The following is a 20,266-nucleotide window of genomic DNA, read 5'->3' as shown; positions in this document are numbered from 1 at the left end:
CTAACTTTGCCTCTTACTAGCTCAGTGATCGAGGGCAAATCACTCCGTGGGCCAGTGCCCTCGACCATAAAACGGACCATACCTGTCTCACAGCCACTCTGCAGTTCAGTGAGCTAACCTCGGTAAAACGATTGGCTCAGGGCCTGGCAGCACCCAGAAAGGACCCCACCAAATTTTCAGTCACTGAGTAGCACTGTCCTGGGTACGGAGTGTGAGCAGCTCCGAGGCACTGTGCCTGATCCGGAAGACCAAAGTCACCAGGCAACTAAACCATGAAGGTCTGACTTCCAAAGGCAGGGAAAATCCCAGTGCCGCCGTCAGAGTGGGAGGTGTGTGCAGGAGGAGGAACCTTGAGACCCCTGCCACCGCCACAGAGGAATAGACACATTTCAGAGCAGAGGTAACATCTGCAGCAGGCAGACCTCCATCGTGCTGGGACACAAAGATACACATAGGCTGACACCTGGGATGACGGGGAGGTGCCAGGCATGAGGACATTCTCTGCGGACAGCCCAGAACAGTCTCTTCCCTTCAGCAGTGGAACCTGTTGCCTAAGACAGGCAGGCAGAGCATGTGGTCCCCACAAGAAGGCAGCCCTGCCCCGGGCACACCAAGGGAGCAGGTTCTTGGCACACAGCAACACTAACGCAAGCACCTGTTGTTACAGGACCCGCCCTCCCCTGGCCTGGGCCTTGTTCTCCCAGAAAACCCAAGCCAGGATTCCAGCAAGCGGCACAACCACCCAGCCTCTCCCTCTGGTTTGGGGGCAAGACTCTGGGAACTGTCTGTGGTTCTGGGGGAGATGGGGGATATGTGTTTTGTCCCTCGAAGACACGGGTGGGGGAGGTCTGAACTACTCCAGACCCTTCTGGGCCTCAGCGCATTATACGACATACAGAGCCCTGCAGACCTGGAGGTCCTCTGCGGAAGGAAGCTGGCCGGCCCCCGAGGCCCTCAGTGGGGGCGCTGAGCGGCACAGCCAGAGGCCCCCGGGACTGCTCACCTTAAGGCATCCAGGGTGGATGATTTCATTGCAGATGGAGCACTCCATGAGCATGAGGTTAAACTTTCCTTCTTCCTCTTCCACCGTGTCTTCCTTCCCTGCCTCGCCGCACACCAGGCACACGGCAGTGTGGGGCAGCACTGGCTAAAGAGCCGGAGAGAGCACAGCTGCGTGAGCAGGGGCTGGGGCCGCGGGGAGCAGGTCACAGGCCAGGAGTGAGCAGAGAACTGGCCCGGGCCCTGCCCATCGTCCATTCACTCATTCATTCCAACAGTCATCAGGCCGCTGTCTCAGTGTGCCAGACACTCAGTGCTGGGAAGGGCACCGAACGGGACAGAAATCTCTGCCATCCCGAGCCCACCCTTCAGTGGAGGGACGCAGACAGATTAAGAGTGACAGTGTATGTTGTGACAAGGGATATGTATGGAGAAAAACACAGCAGGGAGGTCCAGGGGTGAGGGGGGCAGGCGGGCTCCGGAGGCCAGGGCCAGCGTCTGAGGCCAGGGCCAGCGTCCGGGGCGAGGAAGGACCTGAGGGGGGGTGGGGCGTGAACTGCGCCCAGACCCGCAGGGGACTGAGGCTGCGCGTCACCAGCGCTATCACTGTGCTGTCCCCACCACCTGTCCAGGGAGGTCCACGAGGTCAAAACCATCGTCAGAGTAACACCAAGATGTTATCTGCCTTTTCCAACTATGTTGACATTTGCTCCGGTGAGTGAAACTCTGGCACTCTTCATCAGGGCGCCCCAGGGTTTGTCACTGCCACACGCTCATGACCAAGGTCACCAGGTCTCACTGAGGAAGGGCTTTGACACTACTCACGTTATTAAAACTGACGCTTGAGTATGCAGCTTTTTTTTAATTTTTAAAAAATTATTTGAGTACCTCTCTTTTTAATGTTCTGTATGACAAAATAAGTATGCATAAAGCACTATTGCTGCATACCAAAGGACGATGGTTATCTAAAGGAAAGGCACTCGTGACTAAGTGGTGACCTGACTCGGTCCTTTTCTCTATAGGACATCATTCTATTTGACAGAGTAACTGATTTAAAAACAAAAACAAAAACAGGAGTATTGGCAGATTTCTCAAAGATGAAATGAACTGGTCACTTCCAGAAAAAAAAAATTATAGCATTTGTTATAGAGGATAAAATTCAGATTTTAAAATAAAAATTAGAATTTTGGAAAACTGACATTAGCCGCAGTGAACTGGATAGCTTCCCAAGAGTTAAAGACCTAGTTCTAAGGAGATTGGTAGTGGTGTTAACAAATGTGATTACTTTTTTTTTTTTTAAACATTGTATAACACTGTGTGCCCATATTTGGAAAATCTGTATAACTCAGTGAGCCAGCGTTTCCCAAATAATGATGTTGTAACATCATGCATGAGCAAATGAGCTGTTCCAGGTGCAAGAAAGACTAATGAATTTTAATGTAACAGTATGAAAAGTTCATTGATACAGTTTCAGATTCCACATTGCAACTAACCTTTAAGAAACTACCACCTGTTGAGTTCAGGCAGAATCTCAGATACCCACCATCACCTGAGAAGACTATGACAATACCCTTCCTCCTTTCTAACTACAGATCTGCATGAGGCCGCGGTTCCTTACAAGTTCCTCCAAAACAACATACTGAGACAGAATGAAGCCAGACACAATGAAAGAAATGCAGGTCTTGTCTAACGAACCAAACATAAAAGAAGAGATTTACAAAAACGTAAAACAATGCCATTCTTCCTAATCATTTTTGTTTTGGAAGATGGAGCTATTGCTCATAAAAATGTCATTCATGAAAAAAAAAGTTCTTAAGTCTGTTTTTTTCAATGAATTCAAAGTATTTTTTTAAACTTCCCCATTTTAATTCTGAATACAGTAATACTAATAAATAATACACATCAACAAAGCTCTTTGGGGTCCTCATAGTTTTCAAGGTTCCCAAGACCAAAACATTGGAGGACGGAGCGACTGGGCTACAAGCCCTTTGTCGGTGCGCCAGCACTTACTCCCTTCCCTCATACACACCCCCCTCCCAGTACCTGGGATCCGGACGAAACACTCAGTTTTTATTACACTGAATTAGAAAAGCTTCAAGTAAGCTGGGATATATGCTCCACTAAATGAAAGCCTATAAGATGGCACAAACATTTGAGTTCAAATAACACCAAAGGCAAAAGAGCTATCATTTGTTCAACAGATACTTAATAAACATCTACTCAAGCCTGAAGCAAGGAACCAAAAGGGGAACAGGGAAGGCCCCTGTTCCCTCAAGCCGTCCAGGAGACGGAACACGTTGAAATCCCAGGAAAACATGGAAAAGTCATGTGCAAGTGCCTTGGGAAGCAGCGAGTGGCTGATTTCAGGAGGACTCCCAAGACAGGGAATTTGGGCTCCTACAGGCAGAGCAAAGTGGGGAGCAGGAAAAGCAAAAGAGACCTCCAACCCACGTGACAGGGGACAGAGAAGCCAGAGCCAGACATGTGCAGCAACAGGGGGCAGGCCAGGCCAGCCGGGGAAGGGGAACGCAGCAAACCCAAAGCTGGGGGTGCTGGGTGGGGGACACCTGGTGGCTGGAAGATGGTCTGTGATGGGGTAGGCAAGGGTAGGGGACTGACTCTGAAATCAGCAGGCAGAACCACAGGCAAAGTCCTGCAGAGCCTCAGGAGGGGAACCCAGGCCCAAGCCAGCAGGGAGAAGGAGCTGCGCAGAAGCAGGGCGAAGGCTGGTCACAGAGAGACACTCTGGCACATCAAGAGAGAAGGGCCTGGAAAGGGAAGAGAGGTGGCCTGCGTGTGTCAGAGGTGGGTAAACCACGGCAGGAAGAGTCCCAACAAAGTGGAAAGGTTGGAGGAAGAGTGAGGCGGCCGAGGGTCAGGCCAAGACCACATTTACTGTTAGCTCCAGCATTCCCATCAGACTGGAGAGACACACAGCAGTGAGGTTTCCTTCAACACTCACTGTGCCAGGCACTGAGCTAGGCACCAAAGCTGCAAAGCACCGGTGACGGCAGAGACAGGTTCTGAACCTGCTCCTAGAATGCGGGGCAGGAGCGGAGCAAGGCTAAAGAGGAAGAGACAGTTACGGGTCACAGCCCAGGGTCCTGAGTCTTCTCAAAACCAACAGTCCCTACAGATAACAACCCTTAAATCCTGACAGAATGCAACAGGTCACACGGACCCTCACTCCAAAAAAATGTATATATATAGGCATGCACAGAGACAAAAAGCTGTATTTAACTTCAAGGGGACTCCCAAATTTCCTGAAATCCACTGAAACGACCTGGGTTCAGGTAACAAAAATAGAAGCAACAAAACAAAAACCATATGGGAAAGGAGATAATCCACTGAGTGAAAAGGCAACCCACGGAATGGGAGCAGATATTTAGAAACCGTGTATGTGATAAGGGGTTAATACGCAGAACACATGCAGAACGGCAACTCAGTAACAAAAACACAAACAATCCAATTTAAAAAATGGGCATAGGACTTAAAAAGACCTATCTCCAAAGAAGCTATTGGCCAACACACACAAAAAGATGAAAAGATGTTCAAAGTCACCAAACATCAGGGAAACGAAGATCAAAACCATACGGGTAACCACTACCAGCACAACAGAAAACCACACGTGTTGGTGAGATGTGGAGAAAACAGAACCCTTGTGCCCTGCTGGGGGGAACGTAAGGTGGTCAGCCTCTATGGAGAACAGTATGGGGGTCCCCAAAATAATTAAAAATAGAGCTACTGGGACACAGGGTGGTTCAGCTGGGTTAAGCATCTAACTCTTGATTTTGGCTGGGGTCACCATCTCAGAGTCATAAGATCAAGCCCCAGGATGGGCTCCGTGCTCAGCGCGGAGCCTGCTTGAGATTCTCTCTCTGTCCCTTTCCCTCTGTCCCTCCCCTCACTTGTGTGTGCATATGCAATCTCTCTGTCTCTCTCAAAAAAATCAATAAAATCTTTTATTTTTTTTTTAAAACGATTTTATTGTTTTATATGATAGACAGAGATTACAAGTAGGCTGCCCGCTGAGCAGAGAGCCCGATGCCGGGCTTGATCCCAGGACCCTGAGACCATGATGTGAGCCGAAGGCAGAGGCTTTAACCCACTGAGCCACCCAGGCACCCCTAAATCAATAAAATCTTAAAAAAAAAAAATAGAGCTACCATATGATCCAACAATCCTACTTCTGGGTATATATCCAAAAGAATTCAAACAGGATCTCAAAGAGACACCGGGCCCCCCTGTGTTCACAGCAGGATTATTTACAAGAGCCAAGAGATGGAAGCGACTTAAACATCCATCAACAGAGGAACAGGTAACAAAAACGCAGCATATACAAATGGTGAATATTATTCAGCTTTTAAAAAGAAGGAAATCCTGACTGGCTCAGTTGGTAGAGCATGCAACTCTTGGTCTTGGAATCATGAGTTCAAGTCCCACGTTGGGCACAGAGTTTACTTTTTTAAAAAAAGGAAAGGAAATCCTGACCCATGCTACAATATAGATGAACCTTGAGAACATTACGCTTGGACAAATAAGCCTGTTGCAGAAGAAATAGCACTTTCCGGAGGTACCTACAGCAGTCACACTCAGAAAGTAGAAAGGTGGTTGCCAGGGGTTGGGGGAAGGGAAATGGAGTTGTTCAATGGATATAGGGTTTCCATTTGGCAAGATGAAAAGGTTCCAGAGATCAACTTGCACAACAATGAGTATATAGGTAATAGGACTGCACTGGACACTTAAAAATGGTTAAAACGGTCAATTCTGTTCTGTGTTTTTGACCAAAGTAAAAAAAGAAAAACAAAAAACCACCGAACTAAAACAAAAACACACACAGTATACATGGAGAGAGAAGGGGGAAGGCGCCCCTGGCCTCAGAGGGGCAGCCGCAGCCAGAGAGAAAGGCGCACCCGATGCCAGGCTGGGCCTTCGGAGCTCACCCAGGAATCCTGTCCCTCCTGCTAAGCCTGCTCTCCCGCAGGAGCAGAGAGATCACATTGTTCCCACAGGGAGGACCCCGAGGCCGGCAGCAGCACCCTGTGAGAGGCAGAGCGTGCGTATGTGCCGGACGGACCCACAGAAAGACCCCGGGACCACGCCAAGTTGTCAGTCTGCATCCACTGCACTGTCTTGGAGCAAGGCTGGGGGCAGTGAGAGGGTCCAGAGGGGCTGGCCAGACTCTCTGGCAGCCCAAGCTCCTGGGCACCATCAATCAGTCCTCTTTTTCCCGGGGAAGGCTCCTCAGGAGGGGCACTGACCTTTCCCCAAGACCTCTGACTTTGAAAGCAGGACAGGAAGGAAGGGAGGGCCTAGAACCATCATGAACTGGACCATAAATGTTGGCAACGGGGTCACAGACAGGACAGGCTGACATCTCTAATGGCAGAGACTTCAAAGTACTCAGCCACTGAGGGGAGGAAGGAGTTCTAGGACCGTCAGCCTAGGAAGAAAAGGGGGCCCAGGACCACGAAGTGGGTCCTGCAGTCCTGCAATGTGGAATCTGAAACAGCGCGGCTCAGAGCCCCCGTTCTTGCCACTGGGGGCACCTCTGAGGGGTTTCTGCTGCTGGAACACCCACTCTAAGAGAGAGGCCAGGCGACCGACAAGCGGGCACTGGGGGCGCGGACCGGCGCTGGGGGGCGCACGCAGGGCGGCCCCGGGGCGCGTGGCCGCCGCACTCACCGCGATGCACTGCCGCATGATACAGCTCTGCTTCATGCGCCCGGGGCCCCCGAACTTCTTCATGTCCTTGCAGAAGTGGCACTCTCCGCACTCGGTCCGCAGGCAGGCCTCGCACTTGCGGCATCGCGTCCGGCGTCGGCGAGCTCCCGCCGTCGTCCGGTTGGCGGCCAACTTCACGGCGGAGGCCGGGCCCAGCTTCCCCTTGGGCCGACCTACTGCCCGGTTCTGCGGGAGAGCACACGGGATGGTGAGATGGGCCACAGGGCCGGCCAGACCCCACGGCGGGGGCCCGGGGGCTCGTGTTCCGCTCCCAACCCCAGGACCTCGGACAGCGGGCCTTACGGAGAAGCAGGGCCTTTACAGCGGCGATCCAACTGAAGTAAGGTCACTGCAGTGGGCCCTACTCCTGTAGGACCGGCGTCCCTATGAAACGGAGGGAGTGTGGGCCTCAGTTCCTGGGCCCAGGAACAGAGGGAGTGTGTGTGGAGACACAGGAAGGAGACTGCCGTGTGACTGGAAGAGTCTACAGGCCAAGGAAGCCAGCAGCCCCCAGCGGCTGGAAGAGACAAGGCGGGATGGCCCCGGGGTGTTAGGAGTGAGCACAGTCCTGCCAGTACCTGATTTCAGACTTCTGGCTTCCCAACTGAGAGACAAAGTTTCTGCTGTTTTAAGCGCCCCGGTTTTAGGTACCTCATTACAGCAGCCCCAGAAAGTGAACAGAGGACACCCCACTTCTGAGAGCACATCCTGGTTCAAAGACCCTTCTGCCACTGCCACATCTCAGCACAGGCCCCCCTTCCTGCCTCGTGCCAGGTTCTGCGTCCCCATGAGGCCACAAAGGGCCACACGGAAGGCCTCTGTCCCCTTGGCCAGGAACACAAACCTCCTCCCTACTCCAGGTGGCTGAGACCTAATCGTTCTGCAGGCCCCAGTCTACAACTCTGCTTTCTTCTGACAGCCCTCTGTGCCCTCTCGTGTTCTGCGTTCTGGGGACCTCCTATGGGCTGTGTTCTCAGGGGCCTTCCCTTTGAGACAGAATGCTCAGGAAGGCAGTTACCAAGAGTGTCTTGTCGGGGCACCTGGTGGCTCAGTGGGTTAAGCCTCTGCCTTCGACTCGGGTCACGATCTCAGGGTGCTGGAATCAAGTCCCACCTCGGGTTCTCTGCTCGGTGGGGAACCCCCCCCCCACCCCACCTCTCTGCCTGCTTGTGATCTGTGTCAAATAAATAAATAAAATCTTTTAAAAAAAATATGTCTTGTCACCAGTGTCCTTTGACAAGATTGCCTAGCACAGGATATGCTCAGTAAACCAAAGTCTCGCAGAGTGAGACAGAAAGCCTAAGGAGCCTTGGCTTCTGAGCTCTTCTCTAAATAGGCTCCAAACACTCTTTTCCCGCACTCAGAAGAAAACAGAGATGAACAGAAGAGCAGTGCTAAAATGCGGAACAGTGAACCAGTCAGCCACAGGTCCTGCCCAGAGTCCTGCTGTCTGGGGTGGGGGCCTCAGAGCCCCTTGCCAGCCAGGATCCGTGGGGAAGCTCCCAGGCCAGCAGCGGAGGACACCCTCACTCAGGTCCCCCGTGCACCTGGGACTGGAAGTGGGAGGGACCAGGACGGTAGTGTGTATTGTCTGAAGCACCTTTCCAAGCAGCAGGAGTCTGCTGGAAAATGGTTCATCGGTCGGGGAGACACACTCCTTACCCCAAATTATGACTGGGTTGGCATCTAATAGCTTACAAAAGCCCCTTCGCGGGCAATTAATCTCAAGCCTGGTCCCAGCCTTTTTTTTTTTTTAAAGATTTTATTTATTTATTTGACAGACAGAGATCACAAGTAGGCAGAGAGGCGGGCAGAGAGAGAGAGGAGGAAGCAGGCTCCCTGCTGAGCAGAGAGCCTGATGTGGGACTCGATCCCAGGACCTTGAGATCATGACCTGAGCCAAAGGCAGCGGCTTAACCCACTGAGCCACCCAGGCGCCCCGGTCCCAGCCTTTTAATTTTACTTGCCTGCCACACCTGAATCCCTAACAAATGCCCCTCTTGTTACTCTGTATCACAACAGTGTAAAGGGTCCTCCTTCCAGTGACCCCTCTACGCGCCACCACAGGGGCTATCTAGAAACCTATAACAACATCAGGAAGAAACACAGTCCACCTTCCCCTGTGAATAACGCCTCGCCATCAGCCATTTCTTCTGCAGTGCAGTGGTCCCTGCAGAGAGCTGAAAATCTCACACCACCCCGCTTTGGTATTGACACCTTAGATCCTTCCCTCCAATTTGTCTTCCTAGCACCCTGCGACATTCAAGGGAGCCCGGCTACTCTAGATCGTTATCCCCCTCAACTTGCTCTCAATTCCGAAGAAGAAGGGAGAAGCGAGACCTGGCTCCAGTGGCCCATCAGTCCTCGTCGACCCCACCTGGCCCCTGCTGCTCCCACAGAGCCCGCTCCACACTCACTCAGTCAGGGCCCCCCTCAGCTGTAGGGTGGCCCGGCCAGCGGCCCTGGTACCAGGGAGGGCCCTGTCACACACAGGAGGAGCTTAGCAGCCCTGACACCGGGAGAGGGATGATCAGGCTACACATCACACGCGTCCATTCAGGTCAGGTACTGCTGCCAGATGAGTGGTTAAACACCAAAGTGTTCCAGAACGTCTGGAGTTGAGAATGGTACAAAGGGGCCATGGACCTGAACGCGAAGCAGCTGACCACAGAACAGCAAGTGTGCCAGACGGGAGCAGCCCCGTAAGGATGGCGGCAGCAGTGACAGTGGATATTTGCCGAGTGCCTCCTACTGTGATCATTTTACGTAAGACAGGACCTTATTTTCCCAACAAGAACCCCGTGAGAGATGCCATTTCTCAGACAAGGAGACTGGAGGGAGAGGTAAAGCGACTTGTCCTAGGTGACAGAGCCCGCCGAGGACGATCACACAGCCCTGGAACGGGTCCAAGGTTAGCACCTTCCTCCACGCCCGTGGCAGGAGAGGTGCCAAAAAGAGGTATGGAAAAGCACACTCACTTCCAGAGAAACGGAAACCAGGAGTTTTTCCCTCTCTTCACAGCTCGTAAGAATCAGACTCTACCCCTATAAAGAGCACGTGTCCTGGAAGCAACTCACTCCTCTAATCCCCAAAACACAAGCGACAAGGTGGACAATTCTGAACCTCAAGTCGGGGAGACAGAGGGCAGCCCTGTCCGACCTCCAAGGACAAACCGGGGGTGAAGGGCTCAAACTATGACCCCCAGAGCAGGAGATTCTAAGGACCAGCTGCTTTGGTGAAAGACTGAAAAAAATTCCCAGAGTCCAAACCTGGCTCTTCCCTCCCACTCAGGAACATCAGGTATAAATAGCCTCTGGGCGCCTCTGGCCTAACTGACGGGGAGGACAGTGTCTCTCCGAGAAAAAAACCTTGGGCCGATCCAGCCCAAGCTCGTATGTGACTATGAGATGAGCCTACCTTCCAGTGCTTTCCAACGCACATTCCCACCCAGAGAAGCACTTCTCCAACCCATGGAAAAAACAAATCCTCCTGGGTTCTGATGGCAGCTGAGCCACCCTGGAAAATGACAGAGCCAATGACAGACAACATCCTGGGAGAGGTGTGAGGAGGCCCTGTTTTCCGAAGACTTCGACTCAGGCCCTCTCCAGCCGGTTGCCAAGCTAAGTCTCAAGTTGCCAAGAGAAGCTGCTGCCGCCTGCAGCTTCATGGCCAGCTTTTGTGGGAAGTGGGCGCCAGGTGGCTTGTCAGGAGTCAGCTGAGCAACACCTGAAGTACAGGATCCTAAGACAGACCACCCAGAAAACCAACAGGTGAGAAAGACACTGGAGGGTCTCTAAGAAGGAAGATAAACAAGCGAAAGCCCTATCATTCTGGTATCAAGCTTCTGTCCTCATCTCTTCCGCATGGTATCTTAAGGTTCACAGCCCAATTCTAAACCCCACTCTATCCCACCTTTGCCCCTACTTGTTCAAGTAACCCAGAAGGCAACTTTCTTAATTTCGGCATGACCTGATTTTCTCAGCAAAAAGGAATGATGGCAGCCACCAACTTTCACTTACAAACCAGCCTTCTCAATCCCAAGGCCACATGTTGATTTTATCAGCCCAGCTCCACCTGTTAAGGTAATCTGCAGTCCACATGCCCCCCTACACAAATCACAGTATTCCAACAATCTTCTCCACCAGCTACTCGTAAGCATCTTCCTTAAAGGCAACATCAGTCCAGTAGTTCTTTTATTCATTCCACAAATACTTACGGAGTCCCTCCTACCCATCAGATCCTCTCCTGAATATTCATGGACAGAACCTCTTCAGTCCCTCATCTCTAAAACTCGGGGATTAAAATTACTTGGAGTAACCTAAATTAACGAAAAACATCCCATGTTCATGGATTCAAAGACAATACTGTCAGGATGGCAATACTCCCCAAAATATCAATAGATTCAATGCAATCCTTATCAAAGTCCCAGCTGGATTTTTGTAGAAACTGACAAGGTGATCCTAAAACTCAAGGGGAAATGCCAGGGACCTGGAAAGGCCACAGCGATCTTGAAAAAAGAATAAAGTTAGAGGGGCACCTGGGTGGCTCAGTGGGTTAAAGCCTCTGCCTTTGGCTCAGGTCATGATCCCAGGGTCCTGGGATCGAGCCCCACATCGGGCTCTCTGCTCAGCGGGGAGCCTGCTTCCTCCTCTCTCTCTGCCTTGCCTCCCTGCCTACTTGTGATGTGATCCCTGTCAAATAAATAAATAAACTTTAAAAAAGAAAAGAAAAGAAAACAAGCCCTTAAAAAAAAATAAAGTTGAAGGATTAATAAGTCCTGATTTCAAAACTTAGTACAAATCTACAGTAAACAAGACCATGTGGTACTGACATAAGGACACACAGATCAATGGAATTGAGAGTCCAGAAATAAACTCTTTTAGTATTTATGACCAAACAATTTTCAGTGACCAAGTGATTTTCAACAACTGTGTCAAGGCAATTTAGTTGGGGGAAGATAGTCTTTTTAACAAACGGTGCAGGGACATGCAAAAAGAATGAAGCTGGACCCTACCTTATACTAGATGCAAAAGTGACCTCCAACATGGATCAAAGACCTAAATGTAAGAGCTAAAATTATAAAACTTAGAAGAAAACAAAAGGGTAAATCTTTATGACCTTGATTTCTTGGATAGGACGCCAAAAGTACAGGCAACAAAAGAAAACAGAAGAAATGGACTTCAAAACTAAAAACTTTTGTGCTTAAAGGGGGCACACTCTGGTGAAAAGAATGGGAGAACTTACTACCAATAGTATATCTAGTAATGGACTAGTACCTAGAATATATAAAGAACTGCAACAATTCAACAACAAAAGGACAAACACCCCAATTTGAAAATGGGCAAAGGTTTTAAATAGGAATTTCTTCAAAAACATATACGGGGTGCCTGGGTGGCTTAGTCAGTTAAGCATCCGACTCTTGATTTCAGGTCAGGTCCTGACCTCAGGGTTGTGAGACTGAGTATCATGGCAGGCTTGGCGCTGGGCATGGAGCCTGCTTATGATCCTCTCTCTTCCTCCCCCCGCCTCGCCCCCTGTCACATGCTTTAAAACAAAACAAAGCCCCAAAACCCATATATACAAATAGGGAATAAGCACATGAAAAGATGCTCAACGTCACTAGCCAACAGAGCCTACAATCCACACTGGAGACTCATTTCACACATTCACCCACCTGCCTACCCAAGTGGTTGCTGGTTGAGAACTATGTACCCGAGTCAGTGCTAGGTGCTGGGACTACAGAGATGAATATGTTCCTTACTCTTAAAGGCATTACGGTGGGGTGGGAGGGGGTGGGGAGTGGGGAGAGAAAAAAGGTAACTATGTAAATGCAATGCAATGTGATGTGATAGGATGATGATATTTAAAAATAACACTGACTGAAGTCATTGCTCTTTTCAACATTTGCCATCAGTAATCTACAAGAAATTATCTCCATTCAGAAGTGAGGAAACTGAGGCACAGCAGAGTTAAGTCATCTGCCTCATGTTATATGGCCAATGAACGAGAAGCCAAGATAGGAGTCTGAGCAGGGGCTCTAAAGCCTGGACCCTGACATGCTGAGCCTCATCTCACTAGGAAAGGAGGTTCGGAGGAGGGTCATACACACAGGAGGTAGTGACAAAGGGTCTTAAGGGAGAACAGGCCTCTGCACTGGGACAGGGGTGGGGTAGAGAGCAGATAGTCTAGGCGGAAGGAAGAGTAGTAAGATAGAGATGTGAAACTACACGGCACATTCAGTAGCCTGATATGGCTACTGGAAAACAGCCGTGAGATGGCAGGAGCCTAATCCTGCAGGGCCTCATAGGACACAGAGAAATGGTGTCCCCTTCAGGAGCAACATGATCACATTTTGGCACGTGTGTGAGTATTTTTTGGGAGGCTGAGCAAGGTGAAAGGCGGGGAGAAGAGATGAAGACACTACAGGAGCCCAGGCTGAAGATGATGAAGGCACGGAGCGGGGACGATTCAGATGTTCTAGAAGGAGACCCATGAGGCTGCCTGAACATGGGGTGTGCAGGCAGGAAGAGTCCTGAAAAGCTCTGAGGTTTCCGGCTTGAGCAACAGGAGAACATGGGGCTTAGGAGAGGACTCTGAGGGGCCAAAGGATGTTCAAGGAAAGTGGCCGGCAGGCAGGAGGGCCCAGAGCCCGTACACAACTGGGAGTCAGCATCAGTACTGTTAAACTAGTTAAATCCATGAGGTTGTCCAGGGAGAAAAGGCAGAGTGAAAAGAGGATCCTGGACACTACATTCAAGACTACAAATATTCAAGGACCAGCGCAAATCACCAACCTGTGGAGGAATGGCCAGAAAGGCGGGTAAGGCAGAAGGTTGTGTCATCACTGAACCGGGGAAGAATTTCAAGAAGGGAAGACTGTCAAGACGGGTCAGTGAGAAGAACAGTGAAACATGGTTGTGTTTTTACAATTAAGACAGTTCCAGGTTTCCTAGCAAGCTACTCCCAACAGCAGCACACTGACATTGAGCCCCCACAAGGGGTAGCCACAGCCCCCCAAACATGCTAATGTCATATTCCACTGCATAACAGATTCATCTCAACATATGCCTGTTCCCAAATCTTCGTGCATCATGGACATTTCAGGAAGAGTCAGATTTTAGCAGCTTCGTGGGGTCTCTTCACACACACCTGTACACTCCAGGGAGGGCTTTGGTTTGTTTATATACTAAGGGTAAGAAGCAAGAGAATAAAAACACAACAGTTACCAGAAACCCAGGGGAGGAGAAGACCTCTGGAGAATTTGAGGAAAGCTAAGGACCTTTTCCCGGAAAAACGCACACGAAGTCACCAACCTTTGCATAAAATTTCAGGAAGGTTCAGGGATCCCAGTCTTAAAATCTCACTAAGAAGCTATAATGAGTAACACATTAGTTATGGCAGCATATACTTCTGAAAGATTTTCCTCTTCATAATTTTGTAATTGTTACTTTTTTTGAAACGAACAACAATCTGTTATTATTATTGTTATTATTTTTAAGTGGGCTTCACACCCAGCATGGGGTCCAACTCAGGGCCTCAACTCATGACCCTGAGATGACCAAGACCTGAGCTGGTACCAAGAATTGGATTCTAACTGACTGAGCTACCCAGATGCCCCAACAATCACTTTTGGTTTAAAATAAGGAACGAAGCTACTTTCAGTTCAAGGGTTAAAAATAAAACAACAAGATGGAACAAGAAATTCTCATTAACAGCCATTCTTTAAGGGGCATCTCCTTAAACTGAAAACAGCTAAAGAATCTTCTGACACATTCTGCACTGGAGAAGCAAATCAAGTCCATGGGAGAAGGCCCAGCTAAGAGTGAGCACCGGCAAAGGGCATGCAAGGGGTCTCCTCCCACACACCATCACCCCCTCACTCCTGGGAGCAGGGGGGACACACTGGCTGCTGTGGAAAGGAGTGGGGCAGACAGGACTAAGGAAGCCCGATGCTACCCAGGTGGGGACAAAAGACTTGCACAGAATGTCAAGATGGACAGGCAAAATTCTGATGAGGGGTGGTAGTGAGGGGCTAGGTGCAGCTGCTGGAAATTACAACTGGGCAGTAGTAATTTCCCAACAGGGCCTCCACTGGGCTCTTCACACAGCAGGCGGGGAGTGTGCCTGTGTGCCTATAATCCAAGACTTCTACCCCTCTTTGAAGGACATGTTACAGATCAGTGGGGTCTGGAGCCCACCCAGAGACTCACTCACCTGTGGAAGACATAAATGCTTTTGAGATCCTTAGAGGAAGTCCCTGTTCTCAGGCCCATGAAACCCGGAGGCTGGGAAAACTAGTGAGGAAGGAAGAGGAAGAGGCAGGGAGCCCTAAGCCACAGCCTGGAGCTTCTGCAAATGCAAGGTCCCTTGCTGACAACCATCCTCTGTTGTTAATATGGGAAAAACCAGCTGCCCTTTGACCTGGCTAAGGAGTCACCTCAATACTCCTGTGTGGGACAAATCATCTTAAAGCAAACCTTGAGAACACTGCTGACAGCTCCCGAAGAGCCACACAGAGCTGACTGATGGGTGGAGGAGGAAAGTAATCTGGCTGCAGTGAGTACAGGTCCTCTCCTGATGGGAGTCTCTCTCAGGAGTGGCAGACCTGAAAACGTGGTTTTTTAGCCCAGAGACATATGGAGTCTTGTCTCATACACTGTCAAAGATTGTATCTACCATAGGCCGCAGGGTGTGGCCAAATTAAAAAAAACCAAAACAAAACAGGTAACAGGAACCTCAATCCTGAAACACCAATGCGAAGTCAACACTGAACACAAGTGACTTATGAATGAGAAGATGCAGGAAGGATTAGGCAGATCCAAACCGAACTGAGAAATTTTCAAACCAAGACTTGGTGCAAACCACGACGCCAGAACCATTCCCACACGGTGCTATACTAACTTGATAAAAAGTTCCAAGACAAAACCACTTGGGTTGTCTCCGGGTTAATCCAATTGGTAAAACCAGTGAGATTCAGGAACACCGTAAAGGCAGATGCATGTGCCTGAAAAATACCCAGCAAAACTCAGAAAACAATAAAGTGTAACGAAAGAATAAAATCTAACTTCGTTAGATAAAACCACTTAATGATGTGTGTGATACAATTTATGTGCAGCACCCACAGCACTTCCTCATGGAAGAGAAAAACGCTCCCACATCGCGGCCTGAACATTCCAAAATATCTTTATTCCAGGGAGGAAAGACATCCAGGATTATAAATAAGCATCTTATTCACCTGGTCCCGTGCCCGCATGATAACTCAACCCACCCCATGCTTAATTCCTCGGACAAGTCTACCTAGCCTGTGCCCTGTTGCAAATATTGCGCTGATTACATTCCGTAAATCCTCAACTTTCTTCCCTCGCTTCCTAAACACGAATCTTCCCGGAGTAAATTCACGCAGTAAACACACCCAGGGCTTTGTTTTATACACAGATTTCTCCCCCCAGGTCCCAAGAGAGGCTGCTTTCCCTTCTAAACCCAACGGAGGCCAAATACTGCCATCTGGGGTCACGGCTTCCTCCCGCCCGGCCGCGGCGGAGCGCACTCGCCGGGTTCCGGATTCCCCGCGCCGGCCCGAGGCTCGCACCCCTTCCTGTCTCCGTCTGCCCACGGCGGGCGGCGGGCGCGCGGCGCCCAGACAAAAGCTCGGGCCGTCGGGCCCACGGGCCCCGGGCCGCGGCGTCCTCCAGCCCCGAGGCCGAGGGTCCCGGTGCAACTTTGCAAACAGAAAGGAGGGAGGCGCCGGCGGCCGCAGGTCCGGGTGCGCCCGGGGCGGCCGGCACGCGCGTGGGCCGCGGGCAAGGGCGCGAGGGGAGGGCGAGGCGAGCCCTGGCCGCCAGCGCCGGCGCCCGCAACTTGCCCGCGGGCCATGGCCCGCGCCCCGCAGGGCCCGCCCGACGGCGAGGCCCACATTGTCCCCGCGGCACGGCCGGCCACCCTCCCGCACCGCCGCTCGCACACGCCCCCTGCCCGGGCCGGCTGCGGGGCCCGCGGCGCCCCGGCGGCCGCCGGCCTGCCGCGCTCCTCCACGCCCCGCTCGGGCCCGGCCCTGGCGGCCCCGCCGGCGGCGGCTGCAAAACTTTCTCCTCATCGCCGCGGCGGCGGCGTCGCGGCCGCCCCGGGCGCGTCAGTCGGTCGGTCGGGAGGTCGGCGGGCGGGCGGGCGGCGGGTCCCTCCCTCAGCCCCACCCCGGGCCGCCGACCTGGTCCGGCTCCGATTCATAGTCGTCGTCCTCGGCGCTCACGGACATGGCCATGGCTCATGGTGGGCCCAGGCTCGCGCGCGCTGACATGGCTGGAGCGGCGCCGCCGCCGCCCGCCGGGAGCAGGCTCGGCTCGCCCTGGCTCGGGCTCGGGCTCGGGCTCGGGCTCGGGCGCCTGCTGCCGCGAGGAGGGAGCCGCGCCGCGCGCCTCGCACGCCCGCGCGGGAGGGGGCGGGGAGGGGCCGGCGGGAGGTGGTGGTGGGGGGGGCCCGGGGCGCTCATGCATATGCATGAAGCGAGCCAGGAAGGGGCTGGCCCCCCGGGCCGGCGGGCCAATGGCGCGGCCGCGGCGCTCGGGCCGCACACAAAGGGAGCCCGGCCTGCGGTGACATGGGGGCGGGCCCGCCGAGGGCGGCCCCTCGCGGCCGGCGCGCGGGGACTGGGACTGCGTGGGGGCGTGCCCCACGGCCCGCCCGGCCCGCGCGCCACGGGATGCACATGGGTGGCTGCACGCCGCCGCCGCTCTAACAGGAAATGCACGCCCGACCTGGGGTGGGGTCTTTTGTGTGGTCCGGCGGGGCGTCTCGCGGGAGCCCGGGGGCGCACAGGCCACGGGGGATGGCTCTGCACGCGACACCGGGCAGGAGTCCCTGTGCACCCGGCAGCGGGCACACGGGCTCCCGGGTTTGCACATGCTCTGGGACCAAGACCTGATGTCCGCGAACCCGGGAGTCCCGTACCCGGAGCTTGCAGGCCCGCTGGCCTTGGATACGGTCCGGTCCGGGGGCCCAGTTTCCCCCGGAAAGCGGGCAGTTGGGTTGGGCCGGTCCCCTGACACGGTCCTCGCTGCCCTGAGGTTTGCCTTGGCAGATGGAGAGGGAGTCAGCGTGAAACGTACGGTGGTGCTGGTGGGAGTTCCCATAGCGCTGCCTGACTTTTGAGGTTGAGAGAGAGAGAACGCCCTGAATGCACTCTGCCCCGAGGTGGGTGCCCCACCCTCTTGGACAGGAACCCTCCTTCCGGTGGTGTCCTGGAGGTGATGCGCGCTGGAGACGATCTCAGAAGGGGTAGAGCTACAGGCCTGAACCCAGTTCTCCTAGGAGATTAGCAGCACCCGGAGGCTGGCTCAGAAGGTGTGGGTTTCTAAATTCTTTAGACTGTAAAGGTTCCTCTTAATGCTTAATCCAACAGCAGCCCACTCCTGCAGAAAACTGTTACTGGAAATTCAGACTGAGGTTCATTAAGGAAAAAAAAAAGTATGGGTTTTATGCCCACAGCCCTTATCCTGAAGAAGGTGCTCTGACCATTAACTAGAGGGATCAATGCTGCTTCAAGCATCAAAACCACAGCTAAACTCAAGACAAGGAGTGGGAGGGCTTAGCTGGGCAGCTGGTGCAGCTATCATCTAACCAGGAATGTTCAAGATAACACTAAACAGGCATACCCGTACCTGCTCAGTTTCTTCATCTAGAAAATGGGAAGGTTTGCCCAACCCAAGGATGAGCATCCTTCTGCAAAGAGATCAAAGGCTTTCCCAAGAAAAAGCTCATTAGCTGTGAAATCTGGTGATCAACTCTGCAGTGTTGTCCAACTGTTATTCATGCCCAGGCCACTGGCCATGAAATCCACTGTGAGAACGGAAGGGACCCATAGGCAGGTCATGGCCTGGGCTTTCAAGGAAGTCAGAATGCGTGTGGCAGAGACCTTGTAAATAAAACTCAGGAGGCTTCCAGCAGGGAGTCGGCAGGAAGGAGTGAACAGGGATGTCAGTTTTACCGAGTGCATTTTGAAGTCTGTATGAAGTTTATACACCCACTGACACTATGGGAAGAAATCCCAGGAGATTTGCTCTTTACTGAAACATATCTATTCCGAGTTTCCTTCCTCCCTTCTTAAAGTTTTCACAACCCACTCAAGATTAACAAAAACAAAAAGCAAAAGCATATCCCCCTCCTCCACCTTACTCCATCCCCAAAGATCTCAGCTTTTAGAAAAAGCTATGGTGATAGACGGAAGTGTGTAACTGATGACCTCTTAGGAGCCATTCTACCGGGGAGGAAGCCCCTTTTTTTAAAAAGGGGAGGGGCTGATAAAATGCTAATCATGCTTTCACTTCATTGTCATTCACTGTGGTCAGAATGGCAAAGGTACAAAGATACCCAAATACCATAATCCATCGAGAGAGGTAAGGAAGTGGAACTTTTTTTTGAAGGTCTCTCGCATTGCTTATCAGGAGTGCAAGATTACTTAGACCTGTCTTTGGGCTGATTTCTTCTGAACAATTCAAAGCTCTCTTCTGTATTTAAGGAAGTAAAAAGACACGGTTCTCATTTATCATGGCACAAAGAAGAGAAAGGGAAAATGTTGATAAACAGAAGCTGGGGTAACGCAGACTTCCTTCCACCATACCATTTCTGAACTAAAAGGGGCCTCAACCAGACCCCCTCACTTCGCAAGTGAGGAAATGGAGACCCAAAGAAAATGAGGAAGTAGCTCTTAAGCCCAGGGTCCCTTATATAATAATACCACCACCGAGAGACAGCCCCCCACCACCACCTTCCAAGGATTCAGAGAGTAATAGCAGCTAATATTTACTAACCATGGTTGAAGGGCTAGAGCCAGTGCTGAGTGTTCTGTACATTACCTCATTTATCCCTTTAAGCAGTCCCATTAGGTATGTACTACTGTTCACCTGTTTTATAGAAGAGGAAACTGAGGCATATTGCTGCTCAGAAATGAAAGGACCTGGATCCGAACCCGCAGGCAGCTGGAGTCCGGAGCCTGGAGCCTGGGCTGTTAATTCCACCCCTCTAATGCCTCCGGCCATGGACAAAAGAAAAAGATGCCAAATGAGACCAGATGTAAGAATCCAAGTAAAAATTCAAACTTAATGTTGAATTAAATTAACTGTCCCTTATTAAATTTTGTAAACTCTGTACTCCCGGTTCAAATTCAGTTTCAAAGCAGGTAGGTATGGTTCTGGTAATCTTTGGTAACCAAACTGCTGTCTGATCATCTGTCAGGGGCCAACTCTGAAAGTAGGAAAACTCGATTAAGACACGATAATGCAGTGGGTTCTCTCCAGACGTAAGGAGGCTCGTGCCAGCCACTATCCTAACACCTTTTAAAAATTTCTCTTCTGACCTTGCGAAGAACTTCTTAATCTGCTTCCCTTGATCAAGTTTCCTTTAGCTAATCAGCACACACAATTATCCGACATTTGTTTTGTCTTAATAATATGCTGAACCATATTTAAAATACATTATGCTAGCCATGGCCCAGTAGGATTGTGATCTGAAAATTTAGTGTTTACATTGTGCTTTAGGCTTATCCTTCCTC

The 20,266-nt window shown here is 51.5% G+C and overlaps 1 protein-coding gene across 9 annotated transcripts in view; it reads right to left on the bottom strand.

Annotated features, from left to right (window-relative positions):
* KDM2B (lysine demethylase 2B) overlaps window positions 1-20,266 on the bottom strand; it is a 122,897-nt gene that overhangs the window by 13,790 nt on the left and 88,841 nt on the right. For all 9 annotated transcript variants that reach the window (XM_059408368.1, XM_059408369.1, XM_059408370.1 and 6 more), the window contains 2 exons: window positions 6,685-6,909; window positions 1,004-1,147 (listed from right to left, as the gene is read on the bottom strand). In XM_059408368.1, coding sequence (XP_059264351.1) covers window positions 1,004-1,147; window positions 6,685-6,909 — 369 coding nt within the window. The remainder of the gene's footprint in view (window positions 1-1,003; window positions 1,148-6,684; window positions 6,910-20,266) is intronic.

Source organism: Mustela nigripes, chromosome 8 (assembly GCF_022355385.1).
Source record: "Mustela nigripes isolate SB6536 chromosome 8, MUSNIG.SB6536, whole genome shotgun sequence".
NCBI classification, from domain to species: Eukaryota; Metazoa; Chordata; class Mammalia; order Carnivora; family Mustelidae; genus Mustela; species Mustela nigripes.
The sequence above is the reverse complement of the archived record's forward strand: the minus strand, read 5'-3'. Positions and strand labels throughout refer to the sequence as shown.